The 27341-nt window shown below is 36.3% G+C and overlaps 2 protein-coding genes across 7 annotated transcripts in view; one reads left to right on the plus strand and one right to left on the minus strand.

The window, feature by feature from the left end:
* The window catches only part of LOC116275848 (protein FAM227B), a 290793-nt gene that overhangs the window by 203793 nt on the left and 59659 nt on the right, over positions 1–27341 (plus strand). The window lies entirely within an intron of this gene.
* Positions 15208–27341, minus strand: part of GALK2 (galactokinase 2) — a 244345-nt gene continuing 232211 nt past the window's right edge. The window contains exon 9 of the mRNA XM_021940543.2: positions 15208–15335. Within this exon, the coding sequence (XP_021796235.1) occupies positions 15223–15335 (113 nt within the window). The 3' untranslated portion in view covers positions 15208–15222. The remainder of the gene's footprint in view (positions 15336–27341) is intronic.

The following is a 27341-nucleotide window of genomic DNA, read 5'->3' on the forward strand; positions in this document are numbered from 1 at the left end:
CTAAATATATATGCACCCAACACAGGAGCACCCAGATTCATAAAGCAACTTCTTAGAGACCTTCAAAGAGACTTAGACTCTCATACAATGACAGTGGAGGACTTTAACACCCCACTGACAGTATTAATACAGATCATTGAGGCAGAAAATTAACAAAGATACTCAAGACCTGAACTCAGCACTGGATCAAATGGACCTTATAGATATCTACAGAATTCTCCACCCAAAACAACAGAATACACATTCTTTTCATTGTCACATGGTATATACTCTAAAATTGATCATACAATTGAACACAGAACATTCCTCAGCAAATGCAGAACTGAAATCATAATAACCAATCTCTTGGACCACAGGACAATAAAATTAGAAATCAAGAATAAGAAATTCATTCAAAATCATACAATTACATGGAATTTGAATAACCTGCTCCTGAATAACTTTTGGGTAAATAATGAAATTCAGGAAGAAATTAAGAAGTTCTTTGAAGTTAATGAGAACAAAGATGCAACATACCAGAATCTCTGGGACATAGCTAAGGCAGTGTTAAGAGGGAAATTTATAGGACTAAATGCCCACATAAAAGAGATAAAAAGATCTCAAGTTAACAACCTAGCATCACGACTAAAAGAACTAGAGAACCAAGAGAAAACCAACCCCAAAGCTAGCAGAAAACAAGAAATAGCCAAGATCAGAGCTAAACTGAAGGAGATTCAGACATGAAAAAAACATTCAAAAGATCAACGAATCTAGCAGTTGTTTTTTTAATTAATCAACAAGATAGACTGCTAGCTAGACCAATAAAGAAAAGAGAGAAGATCCAAACAAACACAATCACAAAAGACAAAGAGGATATTACCCTGACCTCACAGAAATACAAACAACCATCAGAAAATACTGTAAACACCTCTGTGCACATAAACTAGAAAATCTAGAAGGAATGGATAAATTCCTGGACACATACACACTCCCAAGACTGCACCAGGAAGAAATTGAATCTCTGAATAGACCAATAACAAGTTCTGAAATTGAGGCAGTAATAAATAGCCTACCAACCAATAAAAATGCAGCACCAGATTCATAGCTGAATTCTACCAAAAGGTACAAAGAAGAGCTGGACCATTTCTACTGAAACTATTCCAAAAAATTGCAGAGGGACCCCTCCCTAGCTCATTCTATGAAGCCAGCATCATCCTGATAGCAAAACCTGGCAGAGATACAACTTCAGGCCAATACCCTTGATGAACATAAATGCTAAAATCCTCAACCAAATACTGACAAACTAGATCCAGCAGCACATCCAAAAGCTTATCCACCATGATCAAGTTGGCTTCATCCCTGGGATGCAAGGTTGATTCAACATACATAAATCAGTAAATGTAATTCATCAGATAAACAGAAATAAGACAAAAACCACATGATTATCTCAATAGATGCAGAAAAAGGCCTTCAATAAAATTCAACACGCTTTCAAGTTAAAAACTCTCAATAAACTAGGTATTGAAGGAACATACCTCAAAATAATAAGAGCCATATATGACAGACCGACAGCCAATATCATACTGAATGGACAAAAGCTGGAAGCATTCCTGTTGAAAATCGGCACAACACAAGGATATCCACTCTCACCACTCCTATTCAACATAGCATTGGAACCTCTGGCCAGGGCAATCAGGCAAGAGAAGTATTCAAATAGGAAGAGAGGAAGTAAAATTGTCTTTCTGTTCAGATGACATGATCCTATATCTAGAAAACCCCATTGCCTCAGTCCAAAAGCTTCTTAAGCTGATAAACAACTTCAGCAAAGTCCCAGGATACAAAATCAATCTGCAAAAATTGCTATCATTCCCATATACAAACAATAGGTAAGCAGAGAACCAAATCATGAATTGTGAATGAACTCCCGTTCACAATTGCTACAAAAAGATAAAATACCTAGGAATTACAGCTAACAAGGGAAGTGAAGGACGTTTTCAAGGAGAACTACAAAACACTGCTCAAAGAAATTAGAGGACACAAACAAATGGAAAAACATTCCATGCTCATGGATAGACAGAATCAATATTGTGAAAATGGCCATTTGGCCCAAAGTAATTTATAGATTCAATGACACTGACATTCTTCACAGAATTAGGAAAAACTTTTACAATTTATATGGAATCAAAAAAGAGCCCAAATAGTCCTCTCTCTGCAAAAACAAAGAAGAGCCAATATACACATCATCTCTGTGTCTATCATGCCGTTTGTTTGTCTTGTAATATTTTATTGTACACCAAGCTTATGTATGAAAGAACTGTAGAGTCTGAAGATGATGTTATTTGTCACCAGAGGTAGTTCTTCCTTTTCTCATTTAGGATGAGGAACTGAGACTATTATTTAATCAGTGGTTGAGCTGGATCAGAGCTGGAATGCAGTTTTGGTAAGATTAATTAACATTTTGTTCTCCTCTGTTCTTTGGACATGGCATTCATGAGCCTTAAATTAAGAAACTGGAAGTTTCTGAATCCTCAGCCATGAAAATTTAGAGAGATTCAATTCTATCCTTTGAACGTGTTGAGCTTAACTCTTTATCTTTCGATACTACACATCTTCCAAATTTAATATATGTCTTGATGAGAAGACCAACCAGGTATTTGCGAGACTGCCTCGTAGTCACTGTAAGAACTGTAAAAGACTTCATAGAGACTTCAAAAGTTTCTGACCGAGCCCTGCCTCAGCCTTTCAAAACACCACATAACTCAGCAAATATCCTGTGGTAAAAATTAGCTGCCATGTATGTGATACTGCTTTAAATTTTTACACCTGCCTGCATAATCGTCCAAAGTTCTGATGGTTCATCCCTCCCATAGTAATGTACTTCTGCCTATGCTAACCCTGATTCTCAGCAGTACTCAGAATCTGTAGATGCTTTCAAGGGATGAAAATAACTGAGAGTGACAGCTCACATAAGAAAGACTCTTCCTTCCCTAGAATTTTAACCTCTCCCTTGCCCATTGTTTGCAGTATCCTTAAAATAGCATTTTTGTAGTATCTCTACTTTTTTCTCATTATTGAAGTGGAAACATTGCCTACAAGAACTACTATAGCCTACTGAGAAGCAAAAGTGATTTTTTTTTTTTTTTTTTGAGACGGAGTCTCGCTCTGTCGCCCAGGCTGGAGTGCAGTGGCCGGATCTCAGCTCACTGCAAGCTCCGCCTCCCGTGTTCACGCCATTCTCTTGCGTCAGCCTCCCGAGTAGCTGGGACTACAGGCGCCCGCCACCTCGCCCGGCTAGTTTTTTGTATTTTTTAGTAGAGACGGGGTTTCACCTTGTTAGCCAGGATGGTCTACGATCTCCTGATCTCGTAATCCGCCCGTCTCGGCCTCCCAAAGTGCTGGGACAAAAGTGATTTTTTAAACTGTCTTTATTCTTCTTACAAAAAACAAAAAACAAAAACTTAAAACCCCCTAGAAAAGTTGAAAACAAAGCAATAGAAAAAGAAAATACCATGTAACTATTTACCAAAAGAAAGCTAACATAGTAATATTCATGTAGAATAAATTAAAATTTAAGGAAGAAGACATTGGTAAGTATTAATATGTATGTATCAAAAATATTGCATAGAACTATATAAAGCAAAAATGTTCAGACTCTCATGGATTAACCGACAAGTCCATAACAACAATATAATATTTTAATCCTCCTCCTTTAAATAACAATAGTTAAATCTGACAAATAGTTGTTAAAGAATATTTATTAGGAAAACATTTGTAAGTTTGGGGTGTGTGTGTGTGTGTGCGTGCGTGCGCGTGTGCATATTAGACACTGCATTCAACAGTCAAGACTATACATTCTTTTCAAGTGAAGGTACAAATGGAACAATTGCAAACATTTTCCACATACTATCATAAATGAAATCTCAGCAATATATAGACTTTATTACCTTCCTACTGCTCCTCACCCACTGATGTCCTGTCTTCCTTACCTAAATTAAACATGGCTAATCGTTATAGTTATTTATTCACACTCACTTTCATCTCTTTTGCAGTTCTTCACCTTTTCAGTTCACTGAAAAAGCCACAAACCTAATTAAAGATATTCTCCACATCTGAGTTTGTGCAGCTAAATGTATTCAGAAATCATACAACCATGCTGAGTAGTCTCATTTTTAATTCATAATTATATAACTCAAATCAGTCTTAATTCTGTTAGACAATCCTACTGCATTCCCTATTACTTTATTTCTCCCGTTCACCTAGACAACTACTTCCTCCTTTATTTCTCTTCAGCTCTCCAGCACCACCTCCCCATCTTTAATCTCAGATGGTGACTTTGCTTTCTACTTCAATTAGAAATTTAAAGCAATGAGAACCTCCACAAATTCCCACCACCACATCTACCCAATTACCAGCATTATGTACCATATTCTCTGCTTTCACTTCTTTGCTCCTACCTGAGGTCAACTTTTCCTAGCATTTCACAAATATACTTCATTTACTCCTCCAATTATCCTATGAACTGGTGTTGATGGTATCATTTTACAGCTGGGGGGAAAGGTTCAAAGTCAAATCATTATAGAAGAACCATTCTAGCTCTGTGTTCTCTATCGCCTTGTTACTCAGAGGTAATTCTGCAGATCAGTAGCATCACCAACACCTGTGATGTTTTTGGGCCCCAGACCTAATTAATCCAGAAAAGGGATGCATTTTAAAAAGATTCTCAAGTGTTTCTTATGCTCTTTGATATTGAAAGACCACTCCTGTATACTAGTCTGTCCTTCCCCATGCACATTCCACTATAGTATAGTGGCACCAATTATTTAAAACATAAAATTGGTTCTTAGATTATGTTTTACCAGAACTCAATCCTTCTCCAAGGTACTAATTCAAGCCCTCCATAAATTCTATTAGTTTCTTGCAAACGAAGTTTCTGATGATGTTCCTTCTTTTGGTGTGATTGATTTGATTAAGTTTGGATTCAGTTAGTCTCAGTAGTCAGGGTAGGAGCTTGGTGGTAGCCAGATCAAAGAATTTGGAATTACCAGCCTTATAAGAGCCAATCCTTATTGTATTCATTCATTTTAACTGTTAATTTCTCATTCACTGAGAAAGGACTTGGTTTAATTAACAACAGGACAAAATTTTGCAGATTTGATCTTGGTATATGGACTTATTTTAAGGCATATTGTTAGTGGTGAATATTGAGAATCCACCTATGGAAAAAATTTGAGAGCCTGTAATTTATTTTTTAAAATAATGGAATTAAATTTTAGTTTTTTGTTCAGTGCAGAAGTCTGACTGACAGTAAACGTTCTGATGGAAATATTTTAGTGAAAGGGTAGGGAACTGACACTACATCATTAAGACTTCTGCTAACATTTTTCCCATTAGAGCACAGTGGCTCCAAACAAAGAGGAGATGATATGAGTGAACCACAGCACCCTCCATTTACACTAAGAGGAAGACACTGAACTCTCATGGAAGTTTTCTCTCTTTTACATTTGAGCCCTCTCCCCACATTTTGAAAGAAACCTGCATTTCAAATAAAGTATACATACACTGACCTCACCAAAACATAAACTTTGTTATCACTTTGATGGCATTATTTCAAGGTTTTAAATGTTTAAATTAAAAATACCCCACTTTATACTTCTACAGTAACAGGTAACTATGTACTCCGTGGCTCCTCTTTTCTTCATGATTTTCATAGGGGTAGGATTGGTCCATTCCTGTTGCTATTACAAAAAACTACACTCAGCTAACAAAAAGTTTCAAGCCCTTGGCAAACATTTCAAAATTCTCTCTTCCAATTCAAAATCTTCCAATAGACTATCATCTTTCTCCATTACAAATAATCTGTGAGGAAATTAAATGTATGACCATTTGAAATAGTTAGGCTCATTAACAACTTATGACTGAAGGGGTAAAGCCACATCACTCACGTCGTTCATTAGCAACTATAATATTTAAATGAACTTATAATTACCCACCAGTTATTTCAATCATCCTCAAAGATTTGAGTTCAATGCATTATTTCCTGACAGATGCATTTTTAAAAGCTTCTTACACTTGGATAACCACTCCATCTTAATGTCCTTTGCTCTTTGTCTTCTTCACGTTCTTAAAGGACACTCAGGGTGGTCTTTTCATTGTCTTGCTTTGTTACTCAACTTCACTTTTATGTACACTCCACTGCCTGAATTCATTTTCCATGTTCGAACCCCTGAAAATCTAATCAGTTTTTAAGTAAGACCCCACTGACTACCTCATCGCACAGTCTCTTGCAACCTCATCGCACAGACATCTTTTGCATGTCCCTCCCCATGCACATTCCACTATAGTATAGTGGCACCAATCATTTAAAAAATAAAATTGGTTCTTAGATTATGTTTTACTACAACTCAATCCTTCTCCAAGGTACTAATTCAAGCCCTCAATACGTTCTATTAGTTTCTTGCAAATGAAGTTTCTGATGGTGTTCACAGTCTCTTTTGCATCCTAAAAGTTTCATTTCTGATGCAATGTATTTGCCCCTTTATCTCATATTAACTTTATAATAGACGTTGAATTTTTCCCCAAGTATGATCTATCAACTCATTTGATCATAATTGGCTGTTAAAGGCTGTATTCTTTACTTGTCTTGAAACTTGCAGTGTTTTTCACATAGTCTGCTGTTACTAAACCAAATGTGGGTCTGCTTGCCTGGCACAGTAAAGCCAAACACCCACACCAAGGTTTGCAGTAAGAGTAAGGAGGGCGTTTATTTACAGGGTGCCAAGCAAGGAGAATTGGGCAGCTAATCCTTAAGAGCTGACCTCCCCAATGGCCTATAAGCAAGGGCTCTTAAAAGCAGAGACACTTCTTTTTAGGAAAGCAGAAGTTACAGTCAAAATTGTAAATCAATACTTGGAGGTTATATTAATACATTGGTTTGGCCCAAAATGGCAGGCTATCTTGAAGTGGGGGTTTACAGGTCATAGGTGGATTCAGAGATTCTTTTGATTTGCAATTGCTTAAGGAAGTCAAGGCTTTGTTTAAAAACTTGGAGTCATCAGAAGGGAAAGCTGAGGTTTGACCTGTGGGCATTACTCTCTCCAGGCCCTTCAGGAAAAAATTAAGAACAAAGAACAGCAATCAGATTTCATATATCTGAAGTCTACGGGACTGCGGTTGGACTTTTCCATCTGATGGGGGTCTGGGTTTCTGAAAAACAACTCAGGGACATGTGTCATCTTTAGTTTCTATAGGGAACCAAACATCTTGTCCTCCTTGCTTATTGAGTTGCTGATTTACTTCTCAAGGCTAGCTGTATGCCTGGAATTTCTCTTGAAGGGACTCAAGACTTTCCCTTATTTTCATACTTGGGGTGTCGCAGCAAGCCCCTAAGAGGGGTCTCTGTTCTGTCTTGCTACAAGAGATATTTCTTAAAGAAATGTGTAAATAAATGAATAAGTGGCAAATAGCTGATTTAGGCTGGGGAAATAATACTTGAGGTTTTTTTCCTGCTTAATAGAGGTAGATTAATTTGATCTATTTCCTCATGTCTTAATTCATATAATCTAAAATAAAGGACATAATTTGAATATAAATTAAATTTTTTAAAAGGCCTCACTTTTACAAATGAAGAAGTTGAGACCTAACTGGAAAGTGAGTTGCTGGAAACTACATACATAGTCTGAAAAATTTAAACTAGAACTAGTCCTGAATCTTCATCCCATGGTCTTCCTAAGGACAATTCTTTCCACTGGAGATACCAGGTTAACAGCAGTGTCTCAGTTGTCAGGCTGTTTCAAGGAGGGGATAACTAAAAGGTATGGCAAAGCACACAGGTCAGTTCATATTGGATGTCACATGTTTAAAACTTTTATTATTATTAAAACAATGGGCAATATATTTGTACATAGCTGTACATAAATGTGTTGAATACAATAGCATAGAATAATATTTTAAATAAGCAGATAAGGAAAAGAGGATTAAAAAGTGAGATAGAAGGGAAGATAAAAGCCTGAAATGACGTTAGAATGTGAAATTCTATTGAAAAATCTTTTACTTTTGTTAGACTTGGTCCATGAATTAGATTGGCTCTGAGCATTCTATCTGTCAGGGCAGAGGAAATGACAATGCCGCTTTGGATAATTGGGAAGTATCCAAAAACAAAACAATGTACACATCAAGTACACCTATTCCCTATACTAAGACAAGATAATATTGTTTTCTTGTGGATCCCTATATCAAACAGGATAGACAGAATTATGCTATAGTAACAAGCATTAGTAAAATCTTACTGGCTTATGCTGACAAAGGTTTATTTTTCACTCACACTGTGTGTCCATTGCATATAAGATGGGGTCTCTATCTACCACAGCAACTCATACATACAAGCCAAAGGAGACTTCATCTCATTTATAATCAGTGCAACAGGAGGAAGAGAAATGGGTGGCCTGTATAGTGGTTCTTAAAGCTTCCACTTGGAAAGGACACATTTCATTTGAGCTCAAATTTCTTCATTTCATTTCCCAGAGCAAGCCCCATGTTCATACTTATCTTTAATGAACTTAAAGATAATTTGCAGTCCAACCCTGTGCCTTGGAAGGATGAAAAGGTGAATATTTCTGAACAGCCCAACTGATTACCACACTCTCCATAGAGAAGCACTGCATGAAGTAAAGAGTTATGTTGACATAGAAAATACAGCCATAACTGAGTCTATGACATTGCACCATGTTGACCAAGGGCATAAAGACAAGGCAAAAGCTGGTAAAAATGGTTCTACCAGTGGCTAGGAAAAATCAGTTCTGATATATAGCTCTTTACTGGTCTACCTTAATTCAGGAGTATATTTCAGCTTTCCTAAAGAAAGGGATAAAAGTTACTTCTAAATACATATTGCGTCTCTCAACAAAGCTTTTATATGTATGAACTAATAGTGAGTTTGCATTTATATCCCTTAAGAAATAATATTAATAACAATACTTTTTTCTTCTTTTTAAAAATTCAATAGCTTTTGAGGTACAATGGGGTTTTTTTACATGGATGGATGAATTACATAGTGCTGAATTCTGATATTTTAGTGCACCCATCACCCAAGTAGTGTACATTTTACCTAATGTGTAGTTTTGTATCCCTAGCCCTCCTCTCACTCTCCCCGCTCTGAGTCTCTAAAATCTATTATATCACTCTGTATGCCTTTGCGTACTCGTAGCTTAGCTCCCACTTAAAAGTGAGAACATATGGTTTTTGGTTTTCCACTCCTATGTTACTTCACTTAGAATAATGGCCTCCAGCTCCATCTAAGTTGCTGCAAAAGAGGTAATTTCATTCCTTTGAATGGCTGAGTAGTATTCCATGGTGTGCATGTACCACATTTTCTTTATCCACTCATTAGTTGATGGGCACTTAGGTTGGTTCTACATCTTTGCAATTGTGAATTGTGCTGCTGTAAACATGCATGGGCAAGTGTCTTTTTCATATAATGACTTATTTCCTTTGGGTAGATACCCCGTAATAGGATTGCTGGATCAAATGGTAGTTCTATTTTTAACTCCTCAAGGGCCCTCCGTTATGGTTTTCCATAGAGGTTGTACTAATTTACATTCCCACCAATAGTGAATAGGTGTTCCCTTTTTCCCACATCCATGCCAACCTCTATTGTTTTTTGACTTTTTATTAATAATAATGGCCATTCGTTCAGAATTCATTGTGATATCTCATTGTGGTTTTAATTTGCATTTCCCTGATGATTACTGATGTTGAGCATTTTTTCATATATTTATTGGTCATTCGTATATCTTCTTTTAAGAAATGTCTATTCATGTCCTTTGCCCACTTTTTGATGGAATTATTTGTATTTTTTTCTTGGTAATTTGTTTGAGTTCCTTGTACATTCTGGATACTTGTCCTTTTTTGGATGTGTAGTTTGCAAATATTGTTTCCCATTCTGTGGGTTTTCTGTTTACTCTGTCGATTATTTCTTTTGTTGTGCAGAGAGTTTTTAGTTTAATTAGGTCTCATTTATTTATTTTTGTTTTTGTTGCATTTGCTTTTGGGATATTTGTTATAAATTCTTTTCCTAGGTTAGTGGCTAGAAGAGTTTTTCTAATGTTGTCTTCTAGAATTTGTACAGTTTCAGGTCCTATATTTAAGTCATTGATTCATCTTGAGTTGATTTTTGTATAAGGTGAGAGATAGGAATCCAGTTTCATTCTTCCACATGTGGCTTGCCAGTTTTCCTAGCACCATTTCATGTAATAAATTATGTCAATTCCCTAACTTATGTTTTTGTGTACTTTGTTGAAGATCAGTTGGCTGTACATATTTGGCTTTATTTCTGGGTTCTCTATTCTGTTCCACTGGTCTAGGTGCCCACTTTTGTATCAGTATCATGCTGTTTTAGTAACTGCAGGCTTTTAGTATAATTTGAAGTCCGGTAATGTGATGCCTCCAAATTTGTTCTTTTTGCTTAGGATTCCTGTGGCTATTTGGGCTCTTTTTTGGTTCCATCTGAATTTTAGGATTGTTCTTTCTAATTCTGTGAAAAACAATGTTGGTATTTTGATGGGAATTGTATTAAATCTGTAGATTCCTTTGGGCAGTATGGTCATTTGCACATCTTCCAATCCATGAGCATGAAATGTGTTTTCATTTGTTTCTGTCATCTATAATTACTTTCTGCAGTGTTTTGTAGTCCTCCTTGTAGAGATCTTTCACTTCCATAGTTAAATGTATTCCTAGGTATTTTATTTATTTTTTCTTTTTTAGAGCTCTTATAAAAGAGATCACGTTCTTGATCTGATTCTCAGCTTGATGCTATGCATCAATAATGATATTGTTGTACATTGACTTTGAAACCTGAGACTTTACTGAATTCGTTTATTAAATCTAAGAGTCTTTTGGAGGAGTACTTAGGATTTTCTAGGTATACAGTCGTATCATCTGCAAACAGTGATAGTTGGACTTCCTCTTTTCCAGTTTCAATGTCCTTTATTTCTTTGTCTTGCCTGATTGGTCTGGATAGCACTTCCAGAACTATGTTGAATAGGAGTGGTGAAAGTGGGCATCCTTGTCTTGTTTCTGTTCTCAGGGGAAATGCTTACAACTTTTCCCCATTCAATAAGATGTTGGCTATGGGTTTGTCATATATGGATTTTATTATTTTGAGATAGGTGCCTTCTATGCCTGGTTCTTATTATAAAGGGATGCCGTATTTTATCAAGTACTTTTTCTGCATCTATCGAGATAATAATATAGTTTTCGTTTTTAATTCTGTTTATGTGATGTATCACGTTTATTGACTTGCGTATGTTAAACCATCCCAGCATCCCTGGGATGAAACCCACTTGACCATGATGAATTACCTTTTTGACATCCTGTGGGATTTGTTTAGCTAGTATTTTGGGGGGGGATTTTTGAATCTATGTTCATAAGGAAAATTGATCTGTAGTTTTGTTTTTTGTTGTGTCTTTTCCTGGATTTGGTACCAGGATGATATTAGCTTCATAGAATGATTGGAATCATCTTTTGGAATAGTTTCAGTAGGATTAGTACCAATTCTTTGAATGTCTGGTAGAATTCAGGTGTGAATTCATCTGGTCCTGGTCTTTTATTTTGTTGACAATTTTTAAATTACTGATTCAATGTCACTGCTTCTTATCAGTCTTTTCAAGGTTTCTATTACTGATTTAACCTAGGAGGATTGTATGTTTCCAGGAATTCATCCATTTCCTCTAGGCTAGTTTGTGCACATAAAGGTATTCATAATAGTCTTGAATGATTGTTTCTGTAATTCTGTGGTGTTGGTTGTAATGTCTCCAGTTTCATTTCTAATTGAGCTTATTTGGATCTTCCTTCTTCTTGGTTAATCTAGCTAATGGTCTATCAATTTTGTTTATTTTTTTCAAAGAACCAGCTTTCTGTTTCGTTGATCTTTTGTATTGTTTTGTTTGTTTGAATTTTATTTAGTTCTGCTCTGTGTTATTTCTTTTCTTCTAGCTTCAGGTTTAGTCTGTTCTCGTTTCTCTAGTTCCTTGAGGTGTGACATTAGGTCATCAATTTGTGCTCTTTCAGACTTCTTGATGTAGGTATTTAGCACTATAAACTTTCCTCTAAGTTCCACTGCTTTTGCTGTATTCCAGAGGTTTTGATAACTTGCGTCATTATCATCATTCAATTCAAATAACTTGTAAATTTCCATCTTGATTTCATTGTTAACCCAGATATCAGTCAGAAGCAGCTTATTTAATTTCCATCTTTGTACAGTTTTGAGGGTTCCTTTTGGAGTTGATTTCTAGCTTTATTCACACTGTGGCCTGAGAAGATACTTGATGTAATTTTGATTTTTTTTAATTTGTTGAGACTTGTTTTACGGCCTATTATATGGTCTATCTTGGAGAATGTTCCATGTGCTCATGAGAAGAATGTATATTCTAGAAATCTTGGGTAGCATTATCTGTAAATATCTTTAAGTTCATTTGTTCTAGCATGTCATTTAAGTCCACTGTTCCTCTGTTGACTTTCTGTCTTGAAGATCTGCTAGTGCTGTGAGTGGCACACTGAAGTCTCCCACTATTGTTTTGCTGTCTATCTCGTTTCTTAGGTCTAGTAGTGACTGCTTTATAAATGTAGATGCTTCAGTGTTTGGTGCATATAAATTTAGGATTGTAATCTCTTCTTGTTGAATTGATTCTTTTATCATTATAATAGGGACATCTTTCTTTATTTAGTGTTGTTGCTTTGAAGTCTGTTTTGCCTGATAAAAGAATAGCTACTCCTGCTCGCTTTGGTTTCCATTTGCATGGAATACCTTTTTACACACTTTTACCTTGAGTTTATTTGAATCTTCCCATGTTAGGTGAGTCTCTTGAAGTAGATATTTCTATTGTGATTTTTTTAATCCATTCTGTCATTCTGTATCTTTTAAGTGGAGCATTTAGGCCATTTACAGTCAACATTAATATTGAGATGTAAGGTGCTGTTCTCTTCCTCATGATGTGACCTACATAGTTTTTTCTTTTCATTGTGTTATTGTTTTATAGGCCCTGTGAGTTTTAAGCTTTCAAGAGGTTCTATTTCGATGTATATTGGACTTTTGTTTTAAGGTTTAGAACTCCTTTTATTAATAACAATATTGATTACCATTTATACCACCTTTACAATATGCCAGACACTGTGTTTTTGCATATATATTCTCATTTTATCCACTTACCAAGTTTATAAGGTAATTATTATAATCCCCAAATTATGTTTGAAGAAACGGGCTTAAAGAAATTAATTTGCCTAAAGTCACTTAGTCAACAAATGGCAGAGCTGGCATTTAAATTTGTGTCCATCTGACTCCAAGGCCTATGTGCTTAACTAATACACTACTCTATATCAGAAATGCAGCTCAAGGTTACATGAATGTACTTCAAACAGTTGGTCAAGAGGGAGTTAGATCCACTCTCCTCTTTAGGAGAGGAGAAAACCTGGCCTGATAAGAAACCTTGCCAAACCTTTCTCCAAACCTCCAAAACTCTTGAGTGAAATTGTCTTAGGAGATACCTTCAGAGAAGACTTAACTGCTTTTCGAGCACGTTTTACAGGAAGAGCAAGGTCTTGAAATTCTCTGCCATTGGTGGTCCTTTCACTTTGAGTATAACTGATGTTTTTCATGGAAAAAAAACTGGAGCCTGAAAAATAGAATAGTGTGTATAGAATCATACATATAAAATATTATTCCAATAAATGTCCCAGTCAATTAAAAAATCTTGTCAAAGTAACTGTAGAGAATGTATAAAATACAGCAAGAAAATAAGATAAGGAGAAATATTTAAGGGAATTATTAATACTTTAATACATATTGTTGTCATTTTAAATCTTGGATCTATAATCTTAACTATTACTAGTCACAGCAGAACAGTTTATAAGGCATTTTTACACCACAGCTTATTTGTACTTTGAGTGGTAGAATGAAAACAATGCCAATCTGGTAATAATATGACTGTTTAATTCAGTTGGTAGGAAAGACACACACACAAGAATGTTTTCCAGTTCCTTGAAATTCCCAAGTGATCAACAACTAAGAGGATCGCTGTGTTCCTGTGGCACTTCCATCTTTTTTTCTACTATAGAGCTATTACGTAGCATTGCAACTACTTAAGAATACATCTGAGACTAGTCCCCACCCCATCCCCACAGACAGTGAGCCCTCTCTTCATCCTTGTCTCCTAGGCATTGAGCATAATTAACACTCAGTAGACACTTTTGTAATGAATGAATATGGGTAGAACGAGTGATAATATATAGCAGTTTTTGCTACTAGTGCTCAGAGAGTAAAATACCCTTGAGAAATTGAGGAGTTCATACAAGTTTCTTAGTCAAAGATTTTTTGGTTAGAACACAAATCCACTTGAACTGTGTAATGGATGTTAAAATGAGGCTGTTTCTGTTCTAGTTTCTTCTGAATTCTTAAAGCCTGATGACATTAATAGGTGCATCCTAAAGAGAAGTCCTGCCTTGCAGGATATTAACCCACCTTCAACCTATAAAACATGGCAAAGAGGAGTGTTGAGGAATCAAGAGAATTCCTTAGGAGGACAGAGGTACCTTTGGAATACTTTTTCCCTCAGTCCCAGTGAGGAACACATTGGGATGTTAAAGAAACCGAGAAACAGAAGCTCGGCCTCCTCATTCAAAGCCAGATGTCTCCTATATTTGGGGGGAGTATGACAAATGGTAGAGAAAACTATGGCCCATCATTAGCACGTGAGATGATTTATGAGTCTCAACAACCTGGCACATTATCTTTTTCTTTGTTTGTGTGTCTTTAAATAGCATATCAGCAGTTCTTTGATTGCTTTAGTTTCTGGTGAAATTAAACTTTAAAAATTATTTGCCAATCGTATTCCTTTTTTATTACTTACTTCTTATGCCCGTCATCTGTTATCTACTGAGGTTTTTGTTTCATCTGTCATTCTATTAGAAATTGTTTTGCCAGTTTTCCTTTTGTGGTACTGTACTTTTTGCCTAGCAGGACTTTTGAATTTTTACATAATAAAATGTAGGCATACCCCAGAGGTATTGCAGGCTTTGTGTAAGACCATTGCAATAAAGCAAATATTGCAGCAAAGTGAGTCACACAACTGTTTTGGTTTCCCAGTGTATATAAAAGTATAAAAGTTATGTTTCTACTATATTGTAGTCTCTTAAGGGTATAATAGCATTTTGTCTAATAAAAAGTACATACCTTAATTTAAAAATACTTTACTGCTAAAAATTGCTGACACAGAGACAGGAAGTAAACATAGGTGTTGGAAAAATGGCAACAACAGACTTGCTGTACACAGAGTTCCATGAACATTCCATTTGTAAAAAAGCAATATCTGTGAAGTACAATAAAGTGCAGTTAAACAAATTATGCCTGTATATTAATGTTTTACTCTATAATCTTATCTTTTGTAGACTTCTCCACCACCTATACATATATTTTTTTCTAGTTTATATTATTGTTCTGCTTTTTTAAATCCAGATTTAATTTGATGGATTTTTAATTTTCCAATCCATCAACCATTTATTCTTTGTTAGGGAGCTAAGATTACACAAGAATGGATCACCTCAAAATGATTCTGCATAATAGCACAAAGTAGGAAAAAACAGACAAGAGAAGAAGATTGAAGTGAATGTTAAATGAACCAATTTACATTTCTACCACAATGAGAATTCAAACCTTGCTTCTGAGTTTAATGTCTTTTTAAAATTGTACTCAGCATCTGCCTATGATTGTTACTTTTTAAAAGATTGTGAATTTCGTTCTCATCATGGTAAAGATATTCTCAAAACCTTTATCAACTACCCATAGAGTGTTTTCTTTATAAGGCCTCCATAAAAAAGAGAGCTCCATCTTACCCTAGTAACAAGAATAGCTAGCTGGGAATCTTCACAGTGATTGTTCTTTTTTATCTCATAGACACTGTGAGCAGTGTAATGAATAAGATGTCCTTGTTTATTAAGTTAGCTGTTAAAAACAGTATGCATTTTGAGAATGATTCCTGGCCCATTTTGTTAGCACTTCTGCTTTTCTCTGTCCTTTCATTACACTTTAATTGCATGCTACGTTTACAATATTTAGGTACCTTTGTAAGTGGACAAGTCATTTCTACATGAATATGGGGAGAATAAGAAAAAAAGGGAAAGAAATTTCATTTCAATATGTGATGTGGTAGAGATCAAATTTATTTTTCCTAAAGAGTTAACACTTGCCTTATTTCTTTTTATTCAATGATTCATCTTTTCTTAATGATTAGGAATGTCACATTTGCTAAATAGTAAACTCATTAATATTTGCATGAAACTATAAATTATGTTACTCTTCCCTAATGATTGGTATACCTAATTTTATGTCCATACTATATTATTTCAATCATTATTGTTTTATACATTTTAATATCTGACAGTATAATTCTTCTATCATGACTTTTTTCACTACTTCCTGCATATTGTACCTATACTAAATTTTTTAAATTGCACTTTAGAATAAGTTTGGCCTGTTCCCCTCCCCACCAAACAATCATATATAGATTGTTTAGAATTGTATTTAATATTTATAAGTTATTTGGAGGAGAACTTATACCTTCATTTTTATTCTATACATTCAGAAATATCATATGTATCTTTAGTTTGTAATGTTCTGCATCTACATCCTAAACATTTCTTAAATAATTTCTTCCTACATATTTCATATATTTTAAAATTAGGAATGAGATTTTAAAATATTTTATTGTCTAACTGGTCAACTGCTGACATTTATAACAGCCATAAATTTTTAAGTATTTGTAATTTGTGACTAAACTTTCCTATTTAACAATGCTTATTAAAATGATTATCTTGTATTTGCTTGGAAGACCATAATATCACCTGTAAAAACAAAAAAAAATTAGTATTGTCTTCCTCATTCTAATATTTACACCTCCTGTTTATTTTTATTGGCTTACTGAATTGGTTGGGATTTACAGAGCGGTGTTAAATAACAGTTGTGATGGTGGAAATATCTACTAAAATTTCAGCTATCGGCAAATACAAAGTACCTTATAAATATCACTGAAGCAAGTAAAGAGTTAATATTTTACATAACAAAAAATAATTTTTACATGAGAAGAAATATAAAGGTAGCTATTACTTCTCATGGATGTCACCAAGGAACCATGTTTCTTATGTCTTCCTGCTTCAGCATCCTTAGCATGTAACTTTTATATTGTCACAGGATAGTTGCTGTATCTCCTGGCATTCCAGCCACACAGGAAAAAGGAGAAAAGACACCGGGCATATAGTAAACCTTTCCTTTATCAGGTTTTGCCTTTTTATTTAGGAAATAAAAACTTCCCTAGGGGTGATATGATTTGGATGTGTGTCCCCTCCATATCTCATGTTGAGATATAATCCCCAGTGTTGGAAATGGGCCTAGAGGGAGGTATTTGGACCAGGAGGCAGGGGCAGATCCCTCATGAATGGCTTACCACCATGCCTTTGGTGATGAGTGAGCTCTTGCTCTGAGTTCACGTGAGATCAGTTGTTCGGTTGTTTTAAAATGCATGACACCTCCCCTCCCCCTTGCTCTTGCTTTGTTTCTCACCAGATGACACATGGGCTCCTCCTTTGCCTTTTACCTTGATTGTAAGCTCCCTGAGGCGTACACCTGAAGCAGGTGCTGGCACCATGTTTCTTGTACATCCTGCAGTACCATGATCCAATTAAACATATTTTCTCTATTAGTTACCCAGCCTCAGGTATTTCTTTACAGCAATCCAAGAATGGATTAACACAAGGGGCTTCTGCCTACATTTCATTGGCCACAACTGTGTTACAAGGGGCCAATTAAATCAAATCAAGTCAAATTCAGAGGAGTTAAGTAACTCAAGTGTTTAGCTTGAGTAGAAAAAAGTAAAGAGAAAAGGACTTTGGAAGTGGATGTTAAATGAGCCAATTTACATAACTACCATAGAAAGAATCCAAACTTTGTCCCTGATTTTAATGGCATGCCTCAAATTATTCTGCATTTAAGTAATATTTTGAATTTTTATTTCAAGATATATATTCTTTAGCATGTTAGAGACATAACCTTCTTTTATGGGTTTGCTTAATGTTTCATTTGGAATGAATATTACATTTTATTAAATATATATTTTTTAATCAATGCAAAACTCCTTCTGCTTGAGAAAAGCAGAGGGAAAGGTAAAGGGGACTTTGTCTTCACCTTAGGTACCAGGAAAGCAATGGCAGGGCAGAGCACCACGTGGGCTCTTGGGGTCCTTGATTCTAGGATTTGACTCTTGGACAGCATTTCTGGACCTGCCCTTGGACAGAGGGGAGCACGCCGCCGTGAAGGGTGAGACCCAGGGCAGGCAGCATTCACCACAAGCTGACTGAAGAGCCTGTGGGCCTTCAGGGAACTTAGGTAGTAGTCTGGCAGTACTTCCCATGGCCTTGGGTGTCAGTGGCTATGGGGTGAGACTCCTCTGCCTTTGGAAAGGGGAAGAAAGAGAGATCCTGTGGTTTGAGTGCCAGCTCAGCTGCAATACAGTAGAACACTAGTTAGACTTCTAGGGTTTTTGACAGTAGTTCCTGACTCCTGGATGGCACCTCTGGACCCACCCAGGGCCTGGGGTACCTCAACACCCTGAAGGGAAGGAAATAGGCCTGGATGGCTTTGCCACCAGCTGATTGTAAAGCCCTGGGACCTTGAGCAAACATAGGCAGTAGCCAGGGAGTGGTTACAGCCAGCCTTGAGCAAGACCCAGTGCTGTGCTGGCTTCAGGTCTGACCCAGTACAGTTATGGTGGTGGTGGCCACAGTAGTGCATGTGTCACTCCAGCTCCAGCTTCAGGTGGCTTAGAATGGAGAAAGAAACCCTGTTTGTTTGGAAGAAAGTAAGGGGTGAGAAAAGAGTCTCTACCTTGTAATCCAGAGGATTCTGCTGGATTATGTCAAAAATCATCAAAATACAAATAAATAAAATTAGAAATGAAAAAGGAAGCAATAAAACTGATACCAAAGAAATTCAAAGGATCATTAGGGGCTACTGTGAGCAAATATATGGCAATACATTGGAAAGTCTAGAATAAATGGACAAATTTCTAGACACATACAACCTACCAAGATTGAACCATAAATAAATCCAAAACCTCAACAGATGAATAACAAATATTGAGATCAAAGTCCTAACAAAAAGCCTCCTGGTAAAGAAGAGCCCAGGATCTCATGGCTGAATTCTAGCAAACATTTAAAGAAGAACTAACACCTATCCTACTCAAAATCAAAAACCAAAGAAGGAGGGAATACTTCCAAATTTACTATACAAGGCCAGTATTACCCTGATACCAAAACCAGATAAAGACACATCAAAAAAAGAAAACTGATATCTCTGATTAATATTGCTGTGAAAACCCTGAAAAAAACACCAGCAAACAATACATTAGAAATTCAACAATACATTAGAAAGATTATTCATCAGATCCAAGTGGGATTTATTCCATGGATGCAAGGATGGTTCAACATATGCAAATTGATCAATGTAATACATCATATTAACAAAATGAAAGATAAAAACCATATGATCATTTCAATTGATGCTGAAAAAGCATTTGATAAAGTTTAACATCCCTTCATGATAAAAACTCTCAAAAAACTGGGAATAGCAGGAACATACCTCAACATAATAAAAGCCATATGCAACAGACCCACATCTAGTATTATACTGAGTGAGGAAAAACTAAAAGCTCTAAGATCTAGAGCATGACAAGGATGCCCACTTTCACCTCTGTTATTCAACATAGTACTGGAAGTCCTGGCTAGAGCAATCAGACAAGAGAAAGAAATAAAGGGCACCCAAATTGGAAAGGAAGAAGTCAAATGATTGTTATTTTCATCTGAAAATAACAATCTTATATTTGATCTTATATTTGGAAAAACCTAAAGACTCCACAAGAAAGCTATTAGAACTGATAAACAGATTCAGTAAAGCTTCAGGATACAAAATCAACATACAAATATCAGTAGCATATCTATATACCAACAGTGAACAATCTGAATAAGAAATTTTAAAAGTAACCCATTTACAGTAGCCACACATAAAATTAAATACCTAGGAATTATCAAAGAAGTGAAAGAACTCTATAATGAAAACTATAAAACACTGATGAAATAAATTATTGAAGAGGACACCAAAAAATAGAAATATTGGGAAAATATTCAATGCTCACAGATTGGAATAATCAATATTGTTAACATGTTCATACTAATCAAAGCAATCTACAGATTCAATGTTATCCCTATCAAAATACCAATGACATTCTTTACAGAAATAGAAAAAAAATCCTAAAAGAATACCAAGAAAAACCAAAGCAAAAAGAACAAAACTAGAGAAATGACATTACCTGACTTCTAATTATACTACAGAACTACGTAACCAAAACAGCATGGTACTGGCATAAAAACAGACACACAGACCAATGGAACAGAATGTAGAACCCAGAAACAAACCCATACACCTACAGTGAACTCATTTTTAACAAAAGTGCCAAGAACATACATTAGGGAAAAGACAGTCTCTTCAAAAGTGATGCTGAGAAAACTAGATCTCCATATTCAGAAGACTGAAACTATACCGCTGTCTCTTGACGTATACAAAATGAAATCAAAATGAAATAAAGACTTAAATCTGAGACCTCAAACTACAAAACCACTTCAAGAAAACATCAGGGAAACTCTCCAGGACATTGGTCTGGGCAACAATTTTTTGAGCAATACCCCACAAGCACAGGCAATCAAAGGCAACATTGACAGATGTGATCACATCAAGTTAAAAAGCTTCTGCACAGGAAAAGATACAATCAACAAAGTCAAGAGACAACCCACAGAATGTCAGAAAATATTTGCAAACTACTCATCGGACAAGGGATTAATAACCGGGGTATATAAGGAGCTCAAGTAACTCTATGGGAAAAGAATTGAATAATCTAGTCAAAAAATGAGCAAAAGACTTGAATAGACATTTCTCAAAAGAAGACATACAAATGGCAAACAGGTATATGAAAAAGTGCTCAACATTATTGATCATCAGAGAAATGCAAATCAAAACTACAAGATACCATCTCACCCTACTTAAAATGGTTTATATCCAAAAGACAGGCAATAATAGGTGAGGATATGGAGAAAAGGGAACCCTCATACACTGTTTGTGGAAACATAAATTAGTACAGCCCCGATGGAGAACAGTTGGGAGGTTCCTCAAAAAACTAAAAATTGAGCTACCATATATATACCATATATATCCATCTTACTGCTGGATATATACCCCCAAAAGAAAGGAAATCAGCATATCAAAGAAATATCTGCACTCCTGTATGGTGCAGCACTGTTTACAATAGCTAAGATTTGGAAGCAACCTAAATGTCCATCAATAGATGAAAGAATAAGAAAATGTGGTATATATACACAATGGAGTACTATTCAGCCATAAAAAGAGTAAGGGCCAGGCATTTGCAACAACATGGAAGAAACTGGAGGTCATTATTTTAAGTGAAATAAGCCAGGCACAGAAAGACAAACATGGCATGTTCTCAATTATTTATGGGATCTAAAAATTAAAACAATTGAACTCATGGACATAGAGACTAGAAGCATGGTTAGCAGAGGCTGGAAGGGTAGTGGGAGGCTGGGGAAGAGGTTGGGATGATTAATGGGGACAATAAAAAAAAAGTAGTTAGAAAAAATGAGTAAGACCTAGTATTTGACAGCACAACAGGGTGACTATAGTCAATAATAACTTAATTGTACATTTTTAAATAGAAAAGAAAACCACCCCATTTACAATACCATAAAAACAAATAAGATACTTAGGAATAGGTTAGCAAAAGATGTGTAAGGCTTATCCACTGAAAATTACAAACCAGTGTTGAAAGAAAGTATAGAAGACCTAAATGAATGAAAAAACCTCCCATGCTAATGGATTGGAAGATTTAATATTGTTAATACAATACTCCCCAAAATGATCTACAAATGCAACACAATGCCTATTAAATTCTAGCTACCTGTTTTGAGAATGATATAGAAATTCATATGGAAATGCAAGGGAACAAGAATAACCAAATCAATGTTGAAAAAGGAAGAACAAGGTTGGAAGACTCACAATTCCTCATTTCAAAACTTGCTACAAAGCCACATTAATCAAGACAATGTGGTACTGGCATAAGGGTAAACATATAGGTAAATGAAATAGAATGAAGAATCCAGAAATAAATCTCACATTCATGGGTCATTGATTTTCTACAAGAATGTTGAGACCCTTCAATGTAAAAAGAATGATTGTTTCAGCAAATGCTGCTGTGACAACTGGGGTATTCACCTACAAAAGAATAAAGTTGAACTTGTACCTCATACAATACACAGAATTTAACTCAAAACGGATTATATACTTAAATAGAATAGCTAAAAATATAAAAATCTCAGAGGGAAAACAGGAGTAACTCTTCCTGACCTTGATTTAAGCAATGAGTCTTAGCTGTGACACCAAAAAAAAAAAAAAAAAAAAACCAACAAAATTAAAAATAAATAAATTGAAGTTCATTCAAATGTTAAAACTTAGTGCTTCAAAGGACTTCTTGATGATTCAAGAAATTAAAAACTTAATCCACAGAATGGAAGAAAATATTTGCAAATCAGGTATGTGATAAAAAAAGATTTGTGGCCGGGCACGGTGGCTCAAGCCTGTAATTCCAGCACTTTGGGAGGCCAAGACGGGTGGATCACGAGGTCAGGAAATCGAGACCATCCTGGCTAACATGGTGAAACCCCATCTCTACTAAAAAAAATACAGAAAACTAGCTGGGTGAGGTGGCGGGCATCTGTAGTCCCAGCTACTCGGGAGGCTGAGGCAGGAGAATGGCGTGAACCTGGGAGGAGGAGCTTGCAGTGAGCTGAGATCTGGCCACTGCACTCCAGCCTGGGCGACAGAGCGAGATTCCGTCTCAAAAAAAAAAAAAAAAGATTTGTATTCAGAGTATTTGAAGAACTCTTATAACTCAAGAAAGACAAACCAATTTTAAAATAGACAAAGAATTTAAATAGACATTTCTCCAAAGAAGATATACAAATGGCCAATAAAAACATTAAAATGTTGGGTTCAGTGGCTCACACCTGCAAATCCTAGCACTTTGAAAGGTCAAGGTAGGAGGATTACTAGAGCCCAGGAGTTCACAGCCAGCCTGGAAAACATAATGAGATCTTGTCTCTACAAAAATAAAAAAATTAGACAGGTGTGGTGGCACATGCCTGTGGTCTCAGCTACTCAGAAGGCTGAGGTAAGAGGACTACTTGAGTCTTGGAGGTTGAGGCTGCAGTGAACTGTGTTTGTGACACTATACTCCATCCTGGGTGACAGAGTAAAATCCTATCTCAAAAAAAAAAAAAAAAAAAGATGTTCAACATTATTCAACATCAAGCAAACACAAATTAAGACCACAATGAGATACCACTTGACACTCGTTTGGGTGGTTAAAATAAAAAAGAAAGGCAATGACAAGTATTGGCAAGAATGTGGAAAAGTTAGAAGTCTTGTACTTGTTCATGGAATTGTAAAATGGTGCAACCACTTTGGAAAACAGTTTGGTATTTCCTAAAATGGTTGCATACAAAGATAATATATAACTCAGCAGTTCTACTCCTAAATATATACCCAAGGTAAATGAAAGCACATGTTTACTAAAAAAAAAAAAAAAAAAAAAAAAAAAAAAAAAAAACTTGTACACATACCTGAGACTGGGTAAATTATAAAGAGAAAGATGTTTAATGGACTCACACTTCCACATGGCTGGGGAGGCCTCACAGTCAGGGTAGAAGGTGAAAGGCACATCTTACATGGTGGCACACAAGACAGATTGAGAGCCAAGTGAAAGGGGAAACCCCTTATAAAACTGTCAGATCTTGTGAGACTTACCCACTGCCATGAGAACAGTATGAGGGAAACCACCCCCATTATTCAATTATCTCCCACCAGGTCCCTCCCACAACATAGGGGAATTATGGGAGCTAATTCCCATAATTTGACTGGGGACACAGCCACGCATATCATTCTGCACCAGATCCTCCCATATCTCATGTCCTCTCACTTCAAAATCAATCATGCCTTCCCAACGGTCCCCCAAAGTCTTACTTCATTTCAGCATTAACTCAAAAGTCCACAGTCCAAAGTCTCATTTGAGACAAGGCAAGTCCCTTCTGCCTATGAACCTGTAAAATCAAAAGCAAGTTAGTTATTTCTGGATATAATGGGGGTACATGCATTGGATAAATATATCCATTCCAAATGGGAGAAATTGGCCAAAACAGAGGGGCTAAAGGCCCCATGCAAGCCTGAAATCCAGCAGGGCAGTCAAATCTTAAAGCTCCAGAATGATCTTGTTTGACTCCAGGCTTCACTTCCGGGTAACACCAATGCAAGAGGTGAGTTCACATGGTCTTGGTCAGCTCCAATCCTGTGGCTTTGCCGAGTACAGCCTCCCTTCTGGCCTCTTTTATGGGCTGACGTTGAGTGTCTGCAGCTCTTCCAGGCACACAGTGCAAGCTGTCAGTGGATCTACCATTCTGGGGTCTGGAGGACGGTGGCCCTCTTCTCACAGCTCTACTAGGCAGTGCCCTAGTGGGGACCCTGTGTGGTGGCTTCAACCCCACATTTCCCTTCCACGCTGCTCTAGCAGAAGTTCTTTATGAGGGCCCAACCCCTGCAGCAAACTTCTTCCTGGACATCCAGGCATTTTCATACATCCTCAGAAATCTAGGCAGAGGGTCACAAACCTCAATTCTTGACTTTTGTGCACCTGAAGACTCAACACCATGTGGAAGCTGCCAAGTCTTGGGGCTTGCACCCTCTGAAGCAATGGCCTGAGCTATACCTTGGCCCCTTTTAACCATGGCTAGAGTGCCTGGGATACAGGGCACCAACTCCCTAGGCTACATACAGCAGGGGGACTTTGGGCCCAGCCCATGAAACCACTTTTTCCTCCTAGGCCTCTGGGCTTGTGATGGCAGGAGCTGCCACAAAGGTCTCTGATGTGCCCTGTAAACATTTTTCCCATTGTCTTGGTGATTAACATTTGGCTCCTCATTACTTATGCAAATTTCTGCAGCTGACTTGAATTTCTCCTCAGAAAATGGGTTTGTCTTTTCTATCACATTGTCAGGCTACAAATTTTTCAAACTTTTATACACTGTTTCCCTTTTAACACTGAATGCTTTTAACAGCACCCAAGTCACTTCTTGAATGCTTTGCTGCTTAGAAATTTCTTCTGCCAGATACCCTAAATGATCTCCCTCGAGTTCCAAGTTCCACAAAGCTCTAGAGCAAAGACAAAATGCCACCAGTCTCTTTGCTAAAACACTGCAAGAGTCACCTTTACTTCAGTTCACAACAAGTTTCTCTTCTCCATTTGAGACCATCTCAGCCTGGATTTCATTGGCCATATCATTTTCAGCATTTTGGTCAAGGCCATTCAACAAGTCTCTAGAAAGTTCCAAACTTTCCCACATTTTGCTATCTTCTTCTAAGCCCTCCAAACTGTCCCAAACTCTGCCTGTTACCCAGTTCCAAAGTTGCTTCCACATTTTCAGGTATCTTTACAGCAGCCCCCCCATACTACCAATACCAATTTACTATATTAGTCCATTTTCACACTACTGATAAAGACATAACCAAGACTGGGTAATTTATAAAGAAAAAGAAGTTTGGTGGACTCACAGTTCCACATGACTGAGGAGGTCTCACAATCAGGGTGGAAGGTGAAAGGCACATCTTACATAGTAGTAGTCAAGAGAGAATGAGAGCCAGGGAAACCCCTGGTTTTATAAGGGAAACTCCTTATAAAACCATAAGATCTCATGAGACTTATTTACTACCACGAGAACAGTATGGGGGAAACAACCCCCATGATCCCATTTTCTCCCACCACGTTCCTCCCACAGCATGTGGGAATTATTGGAGTTACAATTCAAGATGAGATTTGGGTGGGGATACAGTCAACCCATATTAAGTGGCTACTATGAAAAAAATATGCCAATAAATTGGAAAATTTAGAAGAAATGGACAAATTACTAGACACATACATACAACCTGCCTAGATTGAATGAGAAATAAATCCAAAACTTTAACAGCCCAATAACAAGTAATGAGATCAAAGTAATAATAAAAAGTTATCCAATAAAAAAAAACCTGGGACACAATGGCTTCACCGATGAATTCTACTGGGAACTAATGCCAATTCTACTTAAACTGTTCCAAAACATAGAGGAAGAGGGAATACTTTCAAACTCATTCTCGGTGGCCAGCATTACCCTGATACCAAAACCAGATAAAGACACATCAAAAAAAGAAAACTGCAGGCCAATATCTCCAATGATATTAATACAAAACCACTCACCAACAACTAGCTAAGCAAATGTAATGGTACATTAAAAAGGTCATTCATTACGATCAAGTGAGATTTATCCCAGAGATGTAAGGATGGTTCAACATATGCAAATCAATCAATGTCATACATGATATCAACAGAATGGAGGACAAAAATCATATGATCTTTTCAATTGATGCCAAAAAAGCATTTGATAAAGTTTAACATCCCTTCATGATTTAAAAAAAAAAAAAAAAAAACTAGAAAAAAAATGGGTTTAGAAGGAACATGCCTCAGCATAATAAAAGCCTTATATGACAGAACCAGAGCTAGTTTTATACTAAATGGGGAAAAAACTAAAAGCCTTTCCTTTAAGATCTGGAACATGACAAGGATGCCTACTTTCACCACTGTTATTCCATATAGTACTAGAAGTCCTAGCTAGAACAATCAGACAACAGAAAGAAATAAAGGGCATTCAAATTCAAAAAGAAGTCAAATTATCCTTATTGCAGATGATGTGACCTTATATTTGGAAAAACCACCAAAAAAAATTAGAACTGACAAATTCAGTAAAGTTGCAGGATACAAAATCAAGATACAAAAATCAATAGCATTTCTATATGCCAACAGTGAGCAATCTGAAAAAGAAATATAAAATGTAGTACCATTTGCAATAGCCACAAATAAAATTAAATGCCTAGGAATTAACATAAGCAAAGTGAAAGACCTCTACAATGAAAACTATAAAACATTAATGACAGAAATTGAAGATGACACCAAAAAAAATTGAAAGATGTTCCATGTTCCTGGATTGCAATAATCGATATAGTTAAAAGGTCTGATCTATAGATTCATTGCAATCTCTATTATAATACCAATGACATTCCACACCAAAACATATATACAAAGCTATAGTAACCAAAACAGCATGGTACTGGCATAAAAACAGAC

This window comes from Papio anubis, chromosome 7 (genome assembly GCF_008728515.1).
Source record: "Papio anubis isolate 15944 chromosome 7, Panubis1.0, whole genome shotgun sequence".
In the NCBI taxonomy this organism is placed as follows: Eukaryota; Metazoa; Chordata; class Mammalia; order Primates; family Cercopithecidae; genus Papio; species Papio anubis.